Source organism: Diceros bicornis, chromosome 2 (assembly GCF_020826845.1).
Source record: "Diceros bicornis minor isolate mBicDic1 chromosome 2, mDicBic1.mat.cur, whole genome shotgun sequence".
Lineage (NCBI taxonomy): Eukaryota > Metazoa > Chordata > Mammalia > Perissodactyla > Rhinocerotidae > Diceros > Diceros bicornis.
This window is the reverse complement of record NC_080741.1, coordinates 57,536,323-57,554,811: the sequence shown is the minus strand read 5'-3', so window position 1 is coordinate 57,554,811 and position 18,489 is coordinate 57,536,323. Positions and strand designations below refer to the sequence as shown.

At 34.8% G+C, this 18,489-nt stretch overlaps 1 protein-coding gene across 1 annotated transcript in view; it reads left to right on the top strand.

Annotated features, from left to right (window-relative positions):
• The window catches only part of DNAH12 (dynein axonemal heavy chain 12), a 203,106-nt gene that overhangs the window by 35,626 nt on the left and 148,991 nt on the right, over positions 1 to 18,489 (top strand). The window contains exons 12-14 of the mRNA XM_058561687.1: positions 9,946 to 10,124; positions 13,483 to 13,618; positions 17,951 to 18,076. Of these exons, the coding sequence (XP_058417670.1) occupies positions 9,946 to 10,124; positions 13,483 to 13,618; positions 17,951 to 18,076 (441 nt within the window). The remainder of the gene's footprint in view (positions 1 to 9,945; positions 10,125 to 13,482; positions 13,619 to 17,950; positions 18,077 to 18,489) is intronic.

Genomic DNA, 18,489 nt, shown 5'->3' with positions numbered 1-18,489 from the left:
GATCTCGAGACACACACAGACTGAAAATGAAGGGATGGGAGGCCGGCCCCACGGCTTAGCAGTTAAGTGTGTGCACTCCGCTACTGGCAGCCTGGGTTCGGATCCTGGGCGCACACTTACGCACCGCTTGTCCGGCCATGCTGAGGCGGCATCCCACATACAGAAACTAAGAAGGATGTGCAACTATGACATACAACTATCTACTGGGGCTTTGGGGAGAAAAAGGGAAAAAAAGGAGGAGGATTGGCAATAGATGTTAGCTCAGGGCCAGTCTTCCTCAGCAAAAAGAGGAGGATTGGTATGGATGTTAGCTCAGGGCTGATCTTCATCACGAAAAAAAAAAAGAAAAGAAAATGAAGGGATGGAAAAAGATAAGCCATGCAAATAGAAATGAAAAGAAAGCTGGGATAGCAATACTCATATCAGACAAAACAGACTTTAAAATAAAGACTGCAACAAAAGACAAAGACATTATATAATGATAAAGGGTTAACTCTAAGAAAAGGGTATAGTATTTGTGAATAAATTTATGCACTTAACATAGGACCACCTAAATATATAAAGCAATATATAATAGGACCACCTATATATATAAAGCAATATATAAAGCAACAGACATAAAGGGAGAAATTGACAGGGATACAATAATAGTAGGGGACTCTAATCCACTTGCATCAATGGATAGATCATCCAAACATAACATCAATAAGGAAATATTGGCCTTAAATGACACATTACACCAGAAGGGGTTAAGAGATATATAAAGAAAATTCCATCCCAAAACTGCAGAATACACATTCTTTGCAAGTGCACATGGAACATTCTCCAGGATAGATCACATATTAGGCCACAAAACAAGTCTCAATTACTTTAAGAAGATTGAAATAATACCAAGCATCTTTTCTGACCACAAGAGTATGAAACTAGAAATCAACTACAAGAAGAAAACTGGAAAAGCCACAAATATGTGGAGATTTAACAAAATGCAACTGAACAACTACTGGGTCAATGAAGAAATCAAAAAATACCTGAAGACAAATGAAAATACAACATACCAAAATCTATGGGATACAGCAAAAGTGGTACTAAGAGAGAAGTTTATAGCAATACAGGTCTACCTCAAGAAACAAAAAAAAATCTCAAATAAACAATCTAACATTACCCCTAAATGAACTAGATAAAGAAAAACAAACAAAACCCCAAATCAATATAAGGAAAGAAATAATAAAAATCAGAGAGGAAATAAATGAAATAGAGATTAAAAAGACAATAGAAAAGGGGCTGGCCCCATGGTGTAGTGGTTGAGTTTGGCGCATTCTGCTTTGGTGGCCGGGGTTCATGGGTTTGGGTCCCGGGCACAGACCTACATCACTTGTCAACCACACTGTGGCTGTGACCCACACTAAAGTAGAGGAAAGTTGGCATAGATGTTAGTTCAGGGCTAATCTTCCTCAGCAAAAAAAAAAAAAAGACAATAGAAAAGATCAATGAAACTAAAAGCTGGTCATTTGAAAAGATAAACAAAATCAATAAATCTTCAGCCAGATTCATCAAGAAAAAAAAAGAGAGGACCCAAATACATAAAACCAGAAATGAAAGAGGAGAAGTTACGGCTGACACCACAGAAATACAAAGGATCATAAGAGACTACTATGAAAAATTATCTGCTGACACAAAGGAAAACCTAGAAGAAATGGATAAATTCCTAGAAACACACGACCTTCCATGACAGAATCAGGAAGAAATGGAAAATCTGAATAGATCGATTACAAGTAATGAGATTGAATCAGTAATTTAAAAACTCTCAAAAAATAAGAGTCCAGGACTAGATAGGTTTATAGGTGAAATCTACCAAACATTTAAAGAAGATTTAATGCCTGTCTTCCTAAAACCCTTCCAAAAATTGAAGAGGAGGGGATGCTTCCTAACTCATTCCTTGAGGCCAATTACCCTGATAAAAACCAGACAAGGGCAACCCAGAAAAGGAGAATTACAGGCAAATATCACTGATGAACGTAGATGTAAAAATCCTCTACAAAATATTAGTAAATCAAATACAAGAATACATTAAAAGGATCATACACCATGATCAAGTGGGATTTATTCCAGGGATGCAAAGATGGTTCAACATCTGCAAAACAATCAACGTGATAAGCTACATAATAAAACAAAGGACAAAAATCATCTAAGCAACTGAATAGATGCAGAAAAAGCATTTAACAAAATTCAATATCAGTTTATGATAAAAACTCTTAACAAAGTGGGTATTGAAGAAAGGTCCCTCCACATAATAAAGACCACATATGACAAACCCACAGCTGACATCATACTCAACAGTGAACAGTTGAAAGCTTTTCCGCTAAGATTAGAAACAAGAAAAGGATGCCTACTCTTGCCACTTTTGTTCAGCAAAGTATTGGAAGTCCTAGCCACAGCAATTAGGCAGGAAAAAAAAAAAGGCATTCAAATCAGAAAGGGAGAGTAAAACTGTCACTATTTGCAGATGACATGGCACTATGTATAGAAAGCCCTAAAGACTCCACCAAAAAGCTATTAGAACTAATAAATGAATTCAGTAAAGTTTCAGGATGCAAAACTAATATAGAGAAATCAGTTGTGTTTCTATACACTAATAATGAGCTATCAGAAAGAGAAATTAAGAAAACAATCTCATTTACAATTCCATCAAAAAGAATAAAATACCTAGGAATAAATTTAACCAAGGAGGTAAAATACTTGTACTCTGAAAACTATGAGAGATTGATGAAAGAAATTGAAGACAACACAAATAAATGGAAAGATACACTATGCTCATGGATTGGAAGAATTAATATTCATAAAATGTCCATACTACCTAAAGCAATCTACAAATTCAGTGCAATCCCCATCAAAATACCAATGGCATTTTTCACAGAACTAGAACAAAGAATCTTAAAATTTGTATGGAGCTACAAAAGACCCCAAATAGCCAAAGCAATCTTGAGAAAGAAGAACAAATCTGGAGGTATCATGCTCCCTGATTTCAAACTATACTACAAAGCTATAGTAATCAAAACATCATGTTACTGGCACAAAAACAGATATGTAGATCAATGGACTGGAAGAGAGAGCCCAGAAACAAACCCTTGCATGTATAGTCAATTAATCTATGACAAAGGAGGCAAGAATATACAATGGGGAAAAGACAGTTTCTTCAATAAATGGTATTGGGAAAACTGGACAGCCACATGCAAAAGAATGAAATGGACCACTATCTTACACCATATGCAAAAATACATTCAAAATGGATTAAAGACTTGAATGTAAGATCTGAAACCATAAAAATCCTAGAAGAAAACATAGCAGTCAGCTCTTTGACATTGGTCTTAGCAATATTTTTTTGGACTAGTCTCCTCAGAGAAGGGCAACAAAAGCAGAAATAAACAAATGGGATTACAGCAAGCTAAAAGCTTTTGCACAGCAAAGGAAACCATCAGCAAAACAAAAAAGCAATCTATTGAATGGAGAAGATATTTGCAAATCATGTATCCAATAAGGGGTTAATATCCAAAATATGTAAAGAACTTACACATCTTAATATCAAAAAAACAAACAACCCAATTAAAAAATAGGCAGAGGGCTTGAATAGACATTTTTCCAAAGAAGACATACAGGTGGCCAACAGGCACATGAAAAGATGCTCAATATCACTAATCATCAGGGAAATGCAAACCAAAACCACAATGAGATATCACCTTACACCTGTTGCAATGGCTGTTATCAAAGAGACAAAAAATGACAGGTGTTGGTGAGGATGTGGAGAAAAGGGAACGCTCCTACACTATTGGTAGGAATGTAAATTGGTGCAGCCACTATGGAAAACAGTATGGAGTTTCCTCAAAAAATTAAAAATAGAACTAACATATGATCCAGTAATTTCACTTCTGAGTATTTATCTGAAGAAAATGAAAACACTAATTCAAAGAGGTATATGCACCCCTATGTTTATTGCCGCATTATTTACCATAGCCAAGTTATGGAAGCAACCTTTGTGTGTATGTATACATATACATATGCATTATATATATAACGAAATCTTGCCATTTGCGACAACATGGATGGACCTAGAGGGTATTTTGTTAGGTAAAATAAGTCAGAGAAAGGCAAATACCATATGATTTCACTTATATGTTGAATCTAAAAAACAAAACAAATGAACAAACACAACAAAACAGAAACAGATTCATAGATGCAGGAAACAAACTGGTGGTTACCAGAGGGAGGAGGAGTTGGGGGATGGACGAAATAGGTGAAAGGGATTAAGAGGTACAAAATTCTGGTTATAAAATAAATAAGTCATAGGGTTGTAATGTACAGCATAGGAAATATAGTCAATAATATTGTAGTAACTTTGTACGGTGACAGATGGTAACTAGACATCGTAGTGTACATAAATATCATTTTGTAATGTATATAAATATCCAGTCACTATGATGTACACCTGAAACTAATAGGATATTGTGTGTTGAGTATACTTCAATAAAAAAAGAAAAAAAAGGGGCCGGTCTGGTGGTGCAAATGGTTGAGTGCGCGTGCTCTGCTGCAGCAGCCTGGGGTTCGCCATTTCGGATCCCGGGCGCGCACTGACGCACCGCTTGTCAAGCCATGCTGTGGCGGCGTCCCATATAAAGTGGAGGAAGATGGGCATGGATGTTAGCCCAGGGCCAGTCCTCCTCAGCAAAAAAGAGGAGGATTGGCAGATGTTACCTCAGGGCCAATCTTCCTCACAAAAAAATAAAAAGAAAAAAAAGAGAACCTAGACTCAGCAACAAGCAGTTAAGTCCTCTAACTGGAAGCTGGGGGAGAGAGAACCTTGTGTTTTTGAGCACACTAGTCTGGAGTGGAGTTTCCACCTTTCTGAGCTGAAATCAGGGAGGGAGGGAGTAGTCTAGGTTCAAATACCGCAGATTCTCACTCTTCTTAGCAAATTTTCATAGATTTTTCTGGATAGATGTTTGTTCATTTTCTGTATACTCTTAGGGCCATTTTCAGAGGCTTTAAATGCTTGTTTTAAAAATAATTTTCACTAGAGAGCAGGTTCAGAGACCTCCTCATGTTGTCATGCTAGAAGTTTCCTCTGGGTTTCTTTCTGTAATGTTTTTTATCTGGCTGCTTTCAAATTTTCTCTCTTTTTTTTTTTTTTTTGTGCTTTTCAGCTATTTGATTGTGAAGTGCTTTAGTTTTGTTTGTTTTGTGTTTCTTTTGCTTGAGAAGAAATACTGTTTAGATTTTTAGATCTGTGGGTTTATAGTTCTCATCAAACTTGGAAAGTATTCAGACATTATTTCTTCAATTCTTTTTGTTTGTTCCCCACTTCCCTCAATTCTGGAATTCCAATTATATGTATATTAGACTGATTGATATTTTTCCAGAGGTTATTGAAGCTCTGTTCCGAGTTTTCAGTTTTTTCTCTCTATGCTTCCTTTTGTATAGTTCTTTTGCATCATTTTAAGAACATTAATACTTTCTTCTCTGGTGTTAAGCTGCTATTACTCAAGTAAAATTTTCATTTCAGATATTGTATTTTCCCAAATTTTTTGGTAAATTCCGTTTTCTCTTTATTATGTTCATATTTTCTTTCACATCCTTGAACATATAGAGCATATTTCTTATAGGTTACAGGGAGGCTACTTTGCATCATTTCAGTCACCATATAGTGCTTTTCCACTTTTTGCCCAATATTTCTGTGTTCTACAAGTATTGTGCCTGTTTTGTTAAATCTAATTTCTAAGTATTTTATTTTTTGAAGCTATTATAAATTGAATTGTTTTCTTAATATCATTTTTGGATTGTTCATTTCTAATATCTAGAAATACAACTGATTTCTGTATATTGGTTTTATATCCTGCAACCTTACTGAACTTTTTGTTAATTTTAATAGTTCTATGTGTATGTGTGTGTATATTGCTTAGAATTTTCTATATACAATATCACGTCATTTGCAAATAGAAATTGTCTTACTTCCTCCTGTCAATGCAAATAATCAATAATCATTCTGTAGCAGAGAGTTAGTTTTATTTGAGCCAAGCTGAGGACTATAGCTTGGGAGTGCAGCCTTCACAAAGGAAGGAAGCACTTTGAAGAAGAATGGTTTTCAGTGTGGTTGTATACCATTGCCAAAAGAGATATACATCAAGCATGACAGGGGTACATTCTTTCAAGGGTTCAAGGAGATATTTTGTTACACATCAGCACATACACAGCAAGTCAACATGGCCTTGATGCTGTGGGAAAGGAGGCATTTAGTCTTATCTTTAAAGAGTGCTGGCATCAAAGGAAGGGAGGCATGAATTTGTTTATCTTCAAAGAGTACATTCTTTACTGTAGGGTAACAGTTAAAGCAAATGTACATTGTATGTTTGATAGGCTGTAAATCAGGCTGCTCTGGTTAAAATAAAATTCAGGCCAATCAGAATGGCTTCCCCATATACTTGAAAATATAAAATTTCTTATATCATTCCTTTCCAATATGGATGCCTCTTTTTTTTTTCTCTTGCCTAATTTCCTTGGTTAGTACCCCCAGTACAATGTTGAGTAGAAGTGGTGAGAGTGGATATTTTTATTTTGTTCTTGATCTTAGAGGGAAACATTACTTTTTTAAACCACCAAGTATAATGTTAGTTGTAGAGTTTTCCTACATTCTCCTTGTCAAGTTGAGGATGTTATCTTCTGTTCCTAGATTGTCAAGTGTTATTACCACGAAGGAGTGTTGGATATTGTTAAATGGTTTTTTTGCATCTATTGAGATGATTATATGTTTTTTTCTAATATGCATATTTTTTACCATATTTGGTTTTTTTTAAAGCTATAGTATGAATTCCTAAGTGCATTATTACTTTCACAAAATCAGAGATTGTATATTCTCTTTTGTTTGTATTTTACCATGTACCTCAATACAATGCTGAGCAGAGAATAAGTACAATAAATGTTCTATGAGCTAACAGCTAAATTTTTTGGCCATAACTTGTAGTATCTATAAGCCCTAAATCTCTAGGCTAAGCGTATGTTTCATTGGGTTTCACAATGACTCTGTCCTTAGGTCTAGTAGTTTGCTGTGAAATTTTCTAGAATTTTATAATTTCTAGATGGTTTATATAACTATTTAAAAATTTACTTTTAGGTTTAGTAATAAATCCCTGGATCTCTTTGTCAGTTCTTGACATACTATATTTCTGGTTAGCATGCCTATTTGGGGGAAATAAAAAATTATGAACTGTAACATATATGTAGATGAAATGATATGGTGCTTGGGATTTGTGTAAAAATAAAACAGAATAGGAGGAGTTGTTAGGGGTATAGAGAAAAAAAGATTGGCCATGAGTTCATAATTGTTGAAGCTGTATGATGGGTACATTTTGCCTACTTTTGTATATTTAAAATATTCCATTAAAAAGTAATCTAGACAACCTAACAATTGGGAGAAGATATTTGCAAACCATACATCTGATAAGGGCTTAATCTCCAAAATATATAAAGAATTCATGCATCTCAACAACAAAAAAACTAACAACCCAATTAAAAAATGGGCAAAAGACCTGAACAGACATTTCTCCAAAGAAGATATACAGATGGCCAACAGACACATGAAAAGATGTTCAAAATCATTAACTATCAGGGAAATGCAAATCAAAACTATAATGAGAAATCACCTCACGCCCGTCAGATTGGCTATAATTAACACGACAGGAAACAACATGTGTTGGAGAGGATGTGGAGAGAAGGGAACTCTCATACACTGCTGGTGGGAGTGCAAACTGGTGCAGCCACTATGGAAAACAGTATGGAGATTCCTCAAAAAATCAAGGATAGAACTACCATATGATCCAGCTATTCCACTGCTGGGTATTTATCCAAAGAACTTGAAAACACCATTGCATAAAGATACATGCACCCCTGTGTTCATTGCAGCGTTATTCACAATAGCCAAGACTTGGAAGCAACCTAAGTGCCCATCAAGGGACGAATGGATAAAGAAGATGTGGTATATATACACAATGGGATACTACTCAGCCATAAGAAACGATGAAATCCAGCCATTTGTGACAACATGGATGGACATTTTGGGTATTATGCAAAGCGAAATAAGTCAGAGGGAGAAGGTCAAATACCGTATGATTTCCTTCATTAAGTAGTAGATAATAACAACCATAAACAAACACATAGAGACAGAGATTGGATTGGTGGTTACCAGAGGGGAAAGGGGAAGGGGGGAGGGCGAAAGGGATAATTTGGCACATGTATGTGGTGATGGGTTGTAATTAGTATTTGGGTGGTGAACATGATGTAATCTATGCAGAAATAGAAGTATAATGATGTACACCTGAAATTTATACAATGTAATAAACCAATGTTACTGCAATAAATAAAAAATTAAAAAAATATATAATAAGTAAAAATAGATTAAAAAAAGTAATCTAATTGTGAAATATAACATAATACAGAAAAGCATGTAAAGCATATATGTACAGATTTATAGGTAATTATAACTAATAACCACCTAGATTAAGAATTAGAACTTTGCAGCACTCCAGAAGCTACCCATGTGTCTCTCCCCAACCATAACCTTCTCCTTTCTTTATTGGTAACAATTATCCAGACATTTCTTGCTTTTCTCTATAGTTTTACCACCTATGTATGCATTCTTAAATAATATAGTTTAGTTTTGCCCATGATAAATTTATATGAAAGATATCATATATATATTCTTTTGTTTTTTCTTCTTTCACTCATCATTGTGAAATTCGTCCATATTTTGCACATAGTTATAGTTTATTACAGCATAACACTTTGTTGTATTAATATACCATCCTTTCTACTGTAAATGGACATCTGTGTTGTTTCCAGTATGCCATATTTTCTTTGATCCATCCAGCCCATTTTCTTTTCTGTATCTGTTAATTACATCCCAGAAAAACTGGATGATGGTACTTGAGAATAAGAAAACATCTATCCTCCCTTCTTCAGTGCCATAAGCTTTATTTGCTCTCTATTTGGTATATTTCCAATGAAGAGCTAAGCAGGCACGCAAAGTAGTCTTTGAATTAATTAATTGGAATACCTCAGCTCCCTTAAAACACTGAAAATTTTAAGCCCAATCCACTAAATACTGCAGACTCTAGAAAAATAGGGTAGCCTTGAGAGAGAGGCAAATGAAGGGAAAGTCTCCTTAAGGAAGAACACAAGGAATGGGGCATTTTGATGGAGGGTGAAGATGGGGTAAGGATGAAGGTAGAGAGGCAACATTAAAGATGGATTGTGAAATTAAGTCCAAGTTGCCCAAAGTTAGTAGATATGTTGCGCAAAATGCAACGTAGCTTGTCAGGTTTTCTTCCATACTACTTTGTTTAATTTTTAAAAAATATCCCAGTGTCTGGGTATTAAGAAGTTGTATAAATTCCAATATCTTGGATCTTGGGTAATGGCAGAACACAATGTTTCTCTCCTTCTGGATTATTTTGACCAAAACCAAAAAGTTCCTTATATTTCTTTTCCTGAATTGAATTAGAATCTTCAGTGAGACATCAGTGATGGCACAAGCAAATATTAGTCTGTTACACAAATTGTCACATGATAAGGATTTGTTTCTAAACAGAAAGATGAGTTGACTTTGGGGATAGTTTTTTTAATAGTTGCAAGGGAAATTTTACCTTCTGAAATGTCCAGATATTGATGCTGTAAATGGCTTTGTATTGGATATTTACTGGTAGATTGGCAAATTCCCTAGTGAAAAGACAGGTGAAAAAAAGATTTATGCAACAGCGGGAAAAAGTTTAGTCACTTAGCAAAAAGAAATGAGATTGCATTTATATTATATAATTAAGAATTTCACTATAATACAGTACTATAAAATCACTGATGAATTTGAAAATTCTAAGCATTTTTTGTTTTAAATGCTGTTTTTTTTAGTTTATAGGAAAATTTTTCAGTCTTACCTCAGAAATAATGCTTTTGCCTCAGTGGGTTCATTACCCTATGGTGCATTTGGATTGTGAAGATTTGAAGACAGGCCTAACAAACAAAGCAAAAGCCTTTGCAAACATATTATTAAATGACATAGCTTCAAAACATAGAAAAGAAAATGAATGGTGAGTAGAATTAATTGCCAAACTCAGAATTACAGGGCTAAATATTTTGCTAGTAATAATTCTTGTTTAAAAACAAAAGATTAAAATGTAAGTACTTACAACTTTTTCTCCGTGGCTGCTCCCTAAGGAGGTTTGTTTGTAGTCCCATTGGTCTGGTTTCTTTTTGTTTGATACTGTTTGAGACTAGTTTTGAGGCAACCTAGGATTTGTAAAAAAAAAAAAAAAAAATTGAAATAAGCCAGTGTTTGGATACAGGTTGCATGAAAATGGAAAAACTATAGATTTTCAAAGTTATTTAGAAGATTGAGGATCATTTCTCACCACAGTGTTTACTTGCTGTGTCACTTAGCTTGTTTTTCCTCTTCCGTAAAATGGAGACGGTAATACCTGCTTTGCAGGGTGGCTATAAAATTGGATTCAGGGCCGGCCCCATGGCTTAGCGGTTAGGTGTGCGTGCTCCGCTGCTGGCGGCCCGGGGTCGGATCCCGGGCGCGCACCGACGCGCTGCTTCTCCAGCCATGCTGAGGCCGAGTCCCACATAGAGCAGCTAGAGAGATGTGCAACTATGACATACAACTATCTACTGGGGCTTTGGGGGAAAAAATAAATAAATAAAATTAAAGGCTGCGTTTTAAAATTGGATTCATAAACTAGTGACCTGCTAGTTGAATGTACCACGCAAATGTGTTTTACTTATCTCACACTGTTTTATTTTGTTTAAATGAATTTTGAATGTGCCATCAACATTTCAAAATTAGGAGATTTCACACACAAGCGCGCACGCGCACACACACACACACAATCCAGATCTCTTACTTTTCTTGAAAAAGTGGGAAGACCATGCCATATTGGGCCTGCAGTGGTAAATGTTGCCAAGAAGCAGTTTCTCTTCTAGACAGGGAATGTGTCCTCTGGTCTGTTCACCCAGTGCTTAAGCAACTCATCATCCATCTCATCTAACTCATTTGTTACCTGTCTGGCCCCAAAGGAATCTTAGTTTGTAACTTCTGTAAGGATTAAAACTAACATATATAAAGCACCTAGCACAGTGCCTGGAACATGGTACTCAGTAAATGTTAGCTATTATGTTTATTTTCCCAGAAGCAATATTTGAAAATTATGTGCTTTGGAATCAAAAAGACCTGGATTTGAATCCTGGCTCTGCCATGAACTAGTTCCATGACTCTAGGCAAGTTACTTAATTTCCCTGAGCCTGGTGTGCCAGCTACGAAAAATACCTTCCTTGCAGGACTAATGTTAGGATCGCAGATAACATTTGTAAAGCATCTGGCACCATGTTTGGCATAGAATAGGCACCCAATCGAGGGAGTTATCACATCAATAAATATTTTTAAATGAATAAAAAAATACATGACTGTCAGAAAGTCAAGTATTTGTCAGCCATACTTTGTACAAAAGCATACAACACAAAAAGATATCAAAAATGGTCAAGTAAATTAGACTGTTTCTAACAATCCTGTTGAGTAAGAGCAATGACAATGCCATAGTTAATCTAAATATGATTTATGTTCAACGTGACTTTTTTTTGGTATTTATTTTTGTAGTATCTGTGACTTTTCTGGAAAATTATTTTACTTCCAACAAAATAACTATATCTTATTATAAACTCATGACATAAGAACAGCTGAAAAGTTGTCCAGTTTCCTTTACCTAGTTCATTCTTTAATTCCTTCCTGTTTAAATTCCATACTTGAGATAGATAACATCAAAAGGAGGAAATTTGCCACTAAGTTAAGTACAATTTGTTAAATAAATTCATCATCATTAAAGAGCACTTTGCTTACTTCACAGTTTGGTTTAGCATCTCTTTGGGTCACCTTGCTCTGCATCATTTTGTTTGCCTCCTTTTCTTTTGCTATAATGTCTTCCCCAGGGACTCGGATTCTGCTCTAGCAAGAAGAAAGTGCCTCTATTAGGATCATCTGTCTTTTTTGCATTATCCACATTAATTCACCCCTCCTAAATTTTTGATAATTAAGAATTGATTACCAAGCCCTACATGGTCTGACTCCTGCTCACCTCTCCAACTTCATATTATGTCCACTTCTTTGTATTCATACTGGTCTGCTTACCATTCCTAAAATATGCCAAGCTTATTACCTCAGACCTTTGTCCTTGCTGTTTTTTCTCCCTGGAAGTTTTTTTCATAATATTTGCATGACTCACTTTTTAATTCTCTCACCTTGAATATCACCTTCGTAGAGAAGCCTTCCTTGGACACTCTCTATAAAACAGTAGCCCCTTCTCTACATTCCATCATTTTTGATCGCTTTTTTTTTTTGCTTTATTTTTCTTCATAGCACTTTTTACTACCTAACATTGTGTTATGTATTTATGTGTTATATATTTATGTGCTTTTGTCTCTCTGCTCAACTTGAATGTAAGCTTTATGAGGGCAGGAACTTGTTTGCTGCTCTATCTCCAACGTTTAGAACTTTGCTTAGCACCTTGTAGGTACCCAATTATTTATTAAATGGATGAATAAGTATAATTACCCACATAATATAAATGAAATACCTGCATGAGCTAAAATTTATTTTTAGAACCACTTAACGTCTTTTATACTCTTTTTTTGCGTGCAGTTTTTCTGATATTTCTGGTAATGGCATGACAATACAGATATTGCAAAGCACAGGGAACAAATCCTATGAAATGTACCTTTAGTTAAATAATAGCTATAGGGTATCTAGGTTCATGCTTATATACATAGGATATTCTAAGAGAGTCATCTCTTAGATTTTTAAAAATGTGTACAGGGGTTTGATCTTTTTACTTGCTATACTGCCATGTTTCACAAGAGGCACTAATAATAATAATTAAACTAATGATTATACTAACAATTATAGTTACCAGTAAATGAGAGTGTGCTATGTGCTAGGCCCTTTGCATTCGTTATTGTATTACAGCAATCTAGCAAGATGAATGTTAATGACTTCATTTTACAGATACGGAAACTAAACCTCAGAGATTTGCTTAAGTTACAAAGCTAGTAGCAGCTGAGACAGGATTTAGATTTAGGGCTGCCTGATCCAAGTATGCTCTATATCACACTGTTTAACTGGATACTCAAGAGAGTTGAAGAGATCAGTAGAAAAAAAATTTAAATATACCATAATTTCCACATGAAAATGTTACCTTAATTTTATAGATTTTATACATGTATGATGTATGCTGAGTTATCAAATAAGTTATGCTTAAATATTTTAAGATATCTTAGTGAATTAACCAATTATTTTTAGGGTATCACAGTTCCTATTTTATAATCATTATAATGCATTTATTGTATACGATATAGTATTAATTACCATAACTATAGTAAAGCCGAGTATTATGTCAGTATTTGCAGTGAATTTGAAGCAATTAAAGAGCACGCATTAAAAGCCCCTGAGACAACAGAAGAGATGATGGAGCTGATATCTTATGTAGAAAAAGCTCGGACTACGGGAATTCAAGAGTTGATTTTGCGCATCAAGGTAAGAATCTTTTAACTTACGTATTTTAAAATAGTTTTTTTCCTTGGTGAAAAGTGATAAACATATTGAAAATGTATAAAACATATAGTTAAACAAATAGTTATAAAGTGACCACCTATGTAGCCACCCCCCAGGTCAAGAAATAGGACATTGCCAGCACCCCAGAAGCCCTCTGTGTATGACTTTCTGATCATAACTACTTCTCTCCCTCTCGCCCCTAGAGGTTTCTACAGTAATCACATTTTTTTTTCCTTTGGTTCCACCAACTATGTGTGGATTTACAAAAATATATTTTCTTTTATAGTGTCTACATTTAGTAGTATGCTTATGCCTTCCCCAAGCCAAGATTATATACCTACTCACCTATATTGTACTCTAATTCTTTGTTTAAAAATGTGAAATATAACGTATACCAAAAATTGCATAAAACATAAATTGTACAGTTTAAAATGTTATAAAGTAAACACTCAGTAATTATCACCCAGGGAAAGAAATAGAACCTTGCCAACACCCTAGAAGCCCATCACAATCTCTTGTCTTTCTCTGGATGTGAGCACTATCCTCACTTTTATAGTAATCATTTCCTTGCTCTTCTTTATAGTTTTACCATCTAAATATGCATTCCTAATCAATATAGCTAATTTTTGTCTCATTTTGATCTTTATAGAAACAGAATCACACTGTTTCTATTCTTTTGAGTCTTTTCAACATTATGTTAGTAACGTCATTGTTTCTTAACTTTAGTTTATTTTCATTGCTGTCTAGTATTCCTATATAACTATGCAATAATTTATTATTTTAATTTTACTGTTCTGAATATCTGGGTTGTTTCTACTAACATCAATACTGCTGGGGACATTTCTGTACGTGTATTCTGGTGCATATATTCATGCATTTCTTCTAGATGTTTTAAGATATACTTATTTTCACCTTTACTAGCTAAGGCAAAACTCTTTTCTAAAATAGTTACAATTTTATACTCCTATCAGCAGTGTATAAGGGTCTTATTCTTTACCCCTACTTACTATTGTGAGATATTTAAAATTTTGCCAGTCTGTTGGGTAGAGGTCATTGTATTTTTTAATTTATGTTTTCCTGAAAACAAATGAATTTGAGTTACTCTTTTATGAAATGCTGGTGTGTGTCTTTTGCCCATTTTTCTTTTGAGTTATGTCTTTTTCTTATTGATTTGTAATAGTTTTTTAAAAATTGTGATAAAATGTGTATAACATAAAATTTACCATCTTAACCATTTTTAAGTGTATTGTTCAGTGTAGCAGTTTTGAATATACTGTCAATAGGTATCCTTTCCTTCACTCTGTAATTTACATTAACTTTTTTGTGATGTTTTGATGAACAAAAGTCAGATGCCATCAGATGGAGGAATCTTTTCTTTCATAGCTAGTGTTGTCTGTGTCTTGTTTAAGAAATTCTTTCCTACCCAGAGTCATTAAGATTTTTTTTCTTGTATCCTTTTCTAAAAGCTGTTTAGTTTTGCCTTTCAGGTTTAGGTTTTCAGTCCTCCTGGAATCTTATTTTTGTGAATGATATGAGACCTAATTTAATTATTTTTTCATATAGATGGGAAAATATGTATTTATTGAAGAAACTATCCCTTCCCTACTGCTCTGCAGTGTCACTTCTATCATATATCAAGTGTCCATATACGTGCAGGTCTGTTTTAAGGCGTTCTATTCTGTTACGTTGGACTTTTTGTCTATCCTTGTATCAATACCACACTGACCTAATTGAAGTATTGTTTATCAGGTCTCTCCACTCTTTTTCTCCCACTTTCCATAATGTCCTCTTTGGAAGGAAGTTACTGTATGCAGTGCAGTAGCTACATAATTTATTTGGAATTCTTCTACATGGGAGATTTATCTCTTCTCTCCCACTTATTAATTTATTCAGTCGTTTATTTATATCAGTATGGACTCATAGATATTTATTTTATACTTTGGGCCATGATATAAAATTTATTTTTATATACAAATTAATACCTATCACTAAATTTTTAATTAATTGATTAATTTTTTTGATGAGGAAGATTGGTCCTGCACTAACACCTGTTGCCGATCTTCCTTTTTTTGCTTGAGGAAGACCAGCCCTGAGCTAACATCTGTGCTCATCTTCCTCTATTTTGTATGTGGGACGCAGCCACAGCATGGCTTGATGAGCAGTGCATAGGTCTGCGCCTGGGATCTGAACCTGTGAACCCTGGGCTGCTGAAGTGGAGTGTACCGAACTTAACCACCGCACCACCAGGCTGGCCCCTAAATTTTTAATTTTTAAAATTTCTTTTTTTTTATTTAAAAATTTTCACTTTAAAATTTTTATATATTTTTTTATTTCTCTTCCGAATTTTAATAATTTATCTGAAGATTCTTTTCAAACATGTACATATACCATCATATAACTTGCAAATAATGAGTTTTGGTTTTGTTCTCATCAAACATTACACATTTCCAAAACCTTGTTTATTTTCTTTGCTACAGTGGACTGGTTAGGACCTCTAGTACAATGTTGAATAGCAGTCATCTTGATCCCAAGCTCAAACGGAAAGCTTTCAAGATTTCACTATTAAGTATGACATTTGCTTTAGGTTTTTTATAGATACCTTTATCAGATTAGTAAGTTCTCTTCTTTTAGTTTTTTTCTTTTAAAATCATTATGAATGGATGTTGAATTTTATTAAACACTTTTTTTGCATCTATTGAGACCATCATATGCTTTTTCTCCTTTAATCTATTAATATAATTAATTACATGGATCAGTTTTTTTTATTGAGGTCATAAGAGTTTATAACATTGTGAAATTTCAGTTGTACATTATTATTTGTCAGTCACCATATAAATGCGCCCCCTCACGCCTTGTGCCCACCTGCCAACCCCCTTCCTCCCGGTAACCTTTAAACTGTTCTCTCTGTGTGTTAGTTTATCTTCCACATCTGAGTGAAATCATACGGTGTTTGTCTTTCTCTGTCTGGCTTATTTCACTTAACATAATACCCTCAAGGTCCATCCATGTTGTTGCGAATGGGACAATTTTGTCTTTTTTTTATGCCTGAGTAGTATTCCATTTTATTATTTTATTTTATTTTAATTTTATATTTTATTTTTTTGTGAGGAGATCAGCCCTGTGCTAACGTCTGCCAATCCTCGTCTTTTTTTGCTGAGGAAGACAGGCCCTGGGCTAACATCCGTGCCCATCTTCCTCCACTTTATATGGGACGCTGCCACAGCGTGGCTTGCCAAGTGGTGCGCTGGTGCGCTCCCGGTACCTGAACCGGCGAACCCTGCACCGCCGCAGGGAGCGCACGCACGTAACTGCTTGCGCCACTGGGCTGGCCCCAAGTATTCCATTTTATATATATGCCACATCTCCTTGTTGGACACTTGCCTTGCTCCCATGTCTTGGCTATTGTGAATAATGCTGCAATGAATATAGGGATGCATAAGTCTCTTTGAGTTGTTGATTTCAAGTTCTTTGGATAAATATCCAGTAGTGGGATAGCTGGGTCATATGGTATTTCTATTTTTAATTTTTTGAGGAATCTCCATACTGTTTTTACATGGATCAAGTTTTATTGTTATATTTCTACATGCAATATAATATGTATATAATGCATTTTTCACATTGTATATATACACATCATATACATATCTCAAAGCAAAAACCTTAAATTAGCCTTTGAATCTGTATTTCAATTCTTAAAAAATTACAACACTGCATATGGATCAATGAAAGCTATAGGGGTAAAGATATTTAATTGCTCTACTCAGGTAAATCTATTGGTTTTAAAGCCTTTTTTTTTTCTTTGCCATTCACCCCTAAACTCTTCTGGACAATTGCTATATGCTAAGTGTAGGCAAAAAAGGTGGTAATGTCACTGAAGTTGCAAAACAAAACAAAAGCTGCTCAAATCTTTGTCACCAAAGATTCAAAAATAAATAAATACATAAGAATAAAAAATATAAAATCCTTTTAAAATCAAAAGTTTAAAGGGTTCCTGAACAAAACCTGCATATTTGGTCACCTTTTTCAGTTGTATACCAGGAGGACCAATAGTACATTTATGTTAAGTCAACTGCAAGTGAAAACTTTTAAAAAGCTCTATTTCCAGAATAGAAGTCTGCAATTGTGTGGTATAAAGCCAAATAAATAATCCTTTAGCTATTGAAATACCCACGTAATTTGGATGACATGAAATAGGTAATAATCTGAGTCAAATTGAAATTTGAAAGAGTATTAGAAGTTGTTGTTGGTTCTTCTCTTTTTCATAATGCCTTAGATTTTCTATATGATGTGTTATATCCGGAGGTTCTTTTGTAGGAATCCAAACGCCGAATGAGTTACTTTTTAGATGTTTTTCTATTTCCTCAAGAAGACTTAGCTTTAAATTCAGCTGTCCTTATGTGGCCTTGGAAAATAAATCCCATCTTTGATGAAAATGATGAGGTAAATATATTTTTCGGGGTGTATTTTTGTATTCTGACATTTTAAGCACAGTGTTTATTTAATTTTCATACATACTTGCCATCTACCTTTAAAAGGTAACTTCATCCGGCTGGCCCGGTGGTGCAAGCGGTTAAGTGCGCACGATCCACTGGGTTCGCTGGTTCAGATCCCGGGCGCACACCGACGCACACTTGTCAAGCCATGCTGTGGCGGTGTCCCATATAAAGTGGAGGAAGATGGGCATGGATGTTAGCCCAGAGCCAGTCTTCCTCAGCAAAAAAAAGAGGAGGATTGGCAAATGTTAGCTCAGGGCTGATCTCCCTCACCAAAAAAAAAAAAAAAAAAAAAGTAACTTCATGTGTCAATATGAGTTTGGGGCTAGCAACATTTATGGCCCTGCAGGCTTAGGTCAG